This window comes from Varanus komodoensis, unplaced genomic scaffold (genome assembly GCF_004798865.1).
Source record: "Varanus komodoensis strain SLA01 unplaced genomic scaffold, ASM479886v1 scaffold2, whole genome shotgun sequence".
Classification (NCBI taxonomy): Eukaryota; Metazoa; Chordata; class Lepidosauria; order Squamata; family Varanidae; genus Varanus; species Varanus komodoensis.
In genome coordinates this window covers 39,091,408-39,097,407 of record NW_025335568.1, presented here as the reverse complement: position 1 = coordinate 39,097,407, position 6,000 = coordinate 39,091,408, and the positions used below count along the sequence as shown (strand labels likewise).

The 6,000-nt window shown below is 41.4% G+C and overlaps 1 protein-coding gene across 2 annotated transcripts in view; it reads left to right on the top strand.

Moving 5' to 3' along the window:
• The first annotated feature begins 2,796 nt into the window (after positions 1 to 2,796).
• Positions 2,797 to 6,000, top strand: part of TPP2 (tripeptidyl peptidase 2) — a 44,638-nt gene continuing 41,434 nt past the window's right edge. For both annotated transcript variants that reach the window (XM_044428197.1, XM_044428196.1), the window contains exon 1: positions 2,797 to 2,981. In XM_044428197.1, coding sequence (XP_044284132.1) covers positions 2,817 to 2,981 — 165 coding nt within the window. In that variant the 5' untranslated portion in view covers positions 2,797 to 2,816. The remainder of the gene's footprint in view (positions 2,982 to 6,000) is intronic.

Genomic DNA, 6,000 nt, shown 5'->3' with positions numbered 1-6,000 from the left:
AAATGGAGGTAGTGACAGATTTTATTTTCTTGGGCTCCAAGATCACTGCAGACGGTGACTGCAGCCAAGAAATTAAAAGACACTTGATCCTGGGGAGGAAAGCTATGGCAAATCTAGACAGCATACTAAAAAGCAGAGACATCACCCTGCCAACAAAAGTGTGTATAGTCAAGGCTATGGTTTTCCCAGTTGCAATGTATGGCTGTGAAAGCTGGACCATAAGGAAGGCTGAGCGCCAAAGAATTGAGGCCTTTGAATTCTTGAATTCGTGGTGCTGGAGAAGACTCCTGCGAGTCCCTTGGACTGCAAGGCAATCAAACCGGTCAGTCCTAGAGGAGATCAACCCTGACTGCTCTTTAGAAGGCCAGATACTGAAGATGAAACTCAAATATTTTGGACACTTAATGAGAAGGAAGGACTCACTGGAAAAGGCCCCAGTGCTGGGAACAATTGATGGCAAAAGAAGAAGGGGATGGCAGAGGATGAGATGGCTAGATGGAGTCACTGAAGCAGTTGGTGTGAGCTTAAGTGGACTCCGGGGGATGGTGGTGGACAGGAAGGCCTGGAGGAATGTTGTCCATGGGGTCGCGATGGGTCGGACGGGACTAGCAACAACAAGAAGAAAGACATTGTCATCTGGATCATGGATCATATCCACTGCTATTACATCATTTGTATATGCATTTTATGCAGTCTGTTGGCCACTATGGTATGCACAGAGTGTGTGCACATTTACCTGGAAGTGAAACTTATTTCACTCAGTGAGCCTTCCAAGCAAGCAGGTATAAGGTTGCACTAGTCTTCCTGACCACTTGGGGGTTTGTGCGGAACAGGTAGCACACAACAATACTGCAAAATAGTCTAACCTAAAGGATAGAGATCAGTCTGAGGCTGGAAGAGTAGCATATAAAACCCTGCACTGCAGCCCAGTGATTATATGTCCTTATTTCAGGTTGTATGAGCAGGGTTGAGGGAGTTAGGTGGCCTGCTTCTTGGGCATGGAAAAATGGGTACTTGGCCGAATTGCTTTCAGGCTGTGAATGATTTCCATTTCCTCTTGTATCCACAAAGATCAAGGCAATCTTATAAACTTGTCATCGTTTTGTAATGTTTTATTTTCTTACTATGCCTTATTTGATTACAGATTGGGCCTTTTGTAAACTTCCTTGGCTAGTCTCAGTAGAGTATCTACTGGCAGAATGGCAAAGAGGTTATTGAGGACCAGGTGTAGTGAATGTTCCCAGTGCCTAAAAGCCAAACGGTTCCTCAAAGGCATGCCAAGACTTGCTGGACCTCAGCTAGTTCAAAAGAGCATCAGAGATGATTGCCTTGAAGCTCCCTTCCCCAGTCTTTCAATAGATAAAGATCTGCCTTTGCAGTTAAAACAAAGCTGTCTGCCTTTACTGAAACAGCTTCATTGCTGGGAAAGTGGGGAAAGCAGCTGTATGTATACTAACACACTGCTAGCAAGAGATAAGAACTTGGCCTTAGGCACTGTCTTTCCTTTTAGGCCTATAGGAGAGGAATTGATCAGTTGCTCATCCTGGCACCTTTGGAGGCCTATTGAGCCATCCCTTGGCCTATTCAGGGAACCAACCCAGGGAAGGGGAATGTAAGCTTTCTTTTGTTTGTTCATAATCTGCATTTCATCAATAAACCATATCATCTTTGTCACAGCGGTGTTGCTTTCTTCAATTGAGTGGGCTCCTCAAACCAAAAGTAGAGTGCCTTGGTTCAGCCTGGTCCCAGTAGTTAAAACAGTCTCAAAAAAGGCAGTCTTGCCATACACGAAACAAGTTAAACCAGAGCAAGGAAAGTTAATGATTTTTGCAGTCTCCAAAAGTTACACCTTAGCTGGCATACCATCTGTAGGCTATGCTGAAGAATTAGTCAAGAAATTTGCCTCACTCATCCAGGCCTTTGGAATCAAACTCATGTGCTTTTTTTTGGACACTAAATTTTAAAGCTATAATGTGTGTTATTTTGTATAGTTATCACTTGCTATTCATTCATTCATTTTTATATCACCCAATAGCCCAAGGTTTTCTTGGCAGTGAACATAAAAATTTAAAGAGAATATATAAAATAAAAACACAGAAACCTAAGAAAAAGCACAGAACCAATGATCACTAGTTTTTTGTCTTAAAAGCTATCATTGTCTACTTTTTACATCTGTATCTGCTTTTCCTTCGAGAATTTTGGAGCAGCATGAAGCTTCCTATTTTACCTCCCAAAAGACTTTCATAGTTTGGAGTGAAACCTTCAGATTTTCAGGCTACAATTCCCAAGCATGCCTGACAATTGCTTATATAGGGTTAAGTCTAAAGCAGCTGCAGGAGACTCGATCGGGAAAGGCAGGGCAGGGACCGCCTGAAGATTCCCCCATTGAACCTCACGGCTTGGTAATCGTATTGGAACCGTAGTGGCTGCCTCTTTACTGTTTCTTTATATTTTACTGAACAGAGATAAAAATAAGTAATTTCGCTTTCTAGATAGGGAAGACACAAGCAGGGATTTTCCTTTCCCCTTAAATAAAACCCGCAATATCCCCTACAACACGGAATAAAAGATGACCTTCCCCAGTACACTGATTCGTACTCTGAACCAGCCCCGCAAATGCGTTGAACGGAGTTCACCCACTACTCTCCCCTGCATGCACCGACTCGCTTTGCTGGCTAAGGATCAGCGCATGCGCCTGCAAGGAAAGGCGCCTGCGTTCCTTTCTCGGGTTGCTGTTACGTCACTCGGTCCGTTCTCCCCCCCTTCCTTTTTCCGTGTCGCGTGCGTGCCTGGTCACTCTTTTCGCCTTCTCCAACATGGCGGCGGGCACCGGAGAGGAGCAGTTCCCATTTCAAGGGCTCCTGCCCAAGAAGGAGACCGGTGCTGCCTCTTTCCTTTCCCGGTACCCCGAATATGATGGACGGGGAGTGTTACTGGCCATTTTAGACACGGGTGTGGACCCCGGAGCGCCGGGCATGCAGGTAGGACGGGAATGTGTTGCTTGTGTACTGTTTGGCACATTGGACGGGTTAGCTTTACCGTCCCCTTTCCTCGGCCGCCTCGTGACTCGGGCTAGTGTAGGAAGTTTGGGATACTCGGATTTATTGTTGCTGGAGGCAGTGGGGTGGAAGATGAGTGGTTCCGCAAGACGGTGCTTGAGTTGGGGTGGTTAGGATCCCTGTAGTGGTTTGTAAATACCCTATGGTGGATAGGTAAGGGAACATAGCAGTGTGGGAGAAGCAGGGGTTCTGTAAGGGGTTGCCCAGATTTTTTGAAAAATACAGTTTTAAATGGCAGAGGATAAGTAAGTCCACAAAAGCAGCAAAAGGTAAGAACACAGGAAGAGTCCTGCCACACCAGTGCAAAGGCCTATCTAGACCTTAACGAATTGCCCCCAGTGGGAAGATGACAGCCAAGACATGAAAGCAGTAATCCCCTCTTTCTGCTCTTCCCTAGCAACTGGAATCGCCTCAAATACTGGAGATAGCATTTAACCATGATAACCCGTGGCCACTGATAGGCTCATTTTCCTGGTATTAAAGGCTTACAGGTTTAGTATATCTAGAGCTGGGACCATTCATGGTTTCTTGCACCAAAACACCAAAGTCTTGATGAACTTTAAAGACTAAAACATTTCTAAACACTCTTCTGCCTTCCAGAACTTCTGGTCCACAAGTACCAGGATTCCTGACAATTGACTGTGCTAGATGGACTCACAAACATCTAGAGAGAACCAAGCTACCTTCCCTTTCTGTGGGGATGTGGTTTGCTTTGGATATGGTATGCCACAGAAGATTATACCATATTATGGACTTTCATAGGAAGTATCTCTTTTGTCAGGACTTCCCAGATTAGTTCTCATGTCAGTCTTATTTAATATCTTGCTTTAGTCAATTTTAAACACTGTTGGTTTTAATTTCTTGTAAACTGCCTGGAAGAAATGTCATGGAATATAAATATGACAATAAATTAAAAAGAAATCAGTTATATGTAAAAGGCTTTGTGTAAGTAAGCAGGTTTGAAGGAGCTTATGGTTAGGCAAAAATACAGTGAGGTCCTTAACAAAGTGTGCAAGATAATTCATTTTCCTCAGTACAGAATTAAACAGCAGGAAAATATCCCTCTTTTTCCATGTTAGTAAAGTTGACAAGAATTTTATGTAACTTTTGAAGCTAAAGGTCTTGTAGTATGAACTTTTTTCTGAGTACTCTTGTCTGTGGTTATCTGAACTATAAATATCTTTTGATGGTGCTACAGGTCTTTCCGTTGGTTTTGTTATGTTATTTGTTAAGTTTTGACTGAAGTTGGACAACTATGTAAACTTAGGTTTGATCTTGTACAGAATTATGAAAGTTCAGGGATTTCACTTTCAGAATTCTTTTATCTCATGTGGATTATTTAAAACAATACAAAATCGAGAGGAATAAAGGTAAAGCTACGTATTGTCAAAAAAGTCTTAAGCTTAAGGTTGCTTTGATAAATTACTCATGCTGAAAAAAGCATACCATTTCTGTCATCCTAGAGATCGGGTAACATGCTGTAACTATGGTTATGTTTACTGTGTTTAAATGTATTCAGTGTGTCTGTGAATCAGGATTAAATCTTAGTGGAACACCTTCATTCAGAATGAGCATGAGGAGGAAAGAGTTTATATTTGTTTTGCTTAAAGTATGGGTGGTCTGCATGCTAAATGTGCCTTATCCTTGTGAAATTGGATTAAAACCAGTGGGTCTCACAGCATAGTAATGGCACAAGAACCCATTGGCTTCTGTTGAGCTCAAGTGTGACTGTTGCCTTTTGTTGTGAATAGGGACACAGTAGCCTATTTTAAAGTAAGCCTACTATGCATGCACATCAATTTACATCAAGTTCTCAGTAGTTTTTGTACCACAATTCAGGTGCATTCATTTCCCAAGGAAATATCATTAAAGGAAAGAAATGGTAGAGTCCAGGTGAAAAAGATAATATTAAGGGTAATATACAAACTATAATATTACATATAAATATTAAGACTATGTAACACATTTCCATAAGGTTTCTATTATTTATTATACATTTATCTTGCCTTTTTTCCTGCAAGGAACCCAAGGTGGCTCGCATTAGTCTCCTGTCAATTTTATCTTCACTGCAACCCTGTGAGCTAGGTTTAAGTCAGCTTCTACCCAGTGAGCTTCATGGCCGAATAGAGACTAGAACTTGGATCTCTCAAATCCTAGTCCAACATTCAATAATATCTCTTCCTTCACGATGACCGTTCTCCCTCCTTTGCAAGCATGTTCATTAAAAGTGAAGAATCCACCTTTGTATAGGAATTTGTTCTAAATCTGATCACATTAATTAATTTAGTTCATAAAGCTAATTGATCTGAAGCTGTTTTCTTGTTTAAACTGGTGGTTCTCACAAGTTGGTGAGATACCTTTCGAGAAGGAGAAAGCTTGGGTATAAAATGCAATATGATGGTGATGAGACTTTGATCTTGTCTTAAGAATGCCCTGTATCTGAGTGTATACAAGGAAATTAAAGTATCTTGAATGATTACAAAGGATGAGTTGGGATTAGGTCTAACTGTAATTGTACTAGGTTGGATTTGTTTTAAATCACTTATCAGGAAGACTAGATTTAAACCATGGTTTTCTACATAATTTGCACACATGCCTGCCTTACCCATAGGTAGATGAATGCTACTAAAATATTCTCAAATTAGGTCTATTTTATGACCTGCTGCCATTATAGGTTTTCTCCCCCAGGGAAAGAATAATATAATAAACGTTAGGCTGCTCACAAAAAGATCCAAAGATTTGTGAAGCATTCTTCAAAGGTTTCACTTTCATTTACACTGCCTGGCCCTCCATCCTCACATGTAGCTTCTTGTGCAGATCTGTTTCACTCTCTGTAATCGTCTATTTATTGACGTTTTTGTAATTTAATGCTTAGGACACAAGCAGTTGATTCTGTGTAGATAGATTCGCAGAGGAACAAAAGATTTAAGGTCTTTTTCTC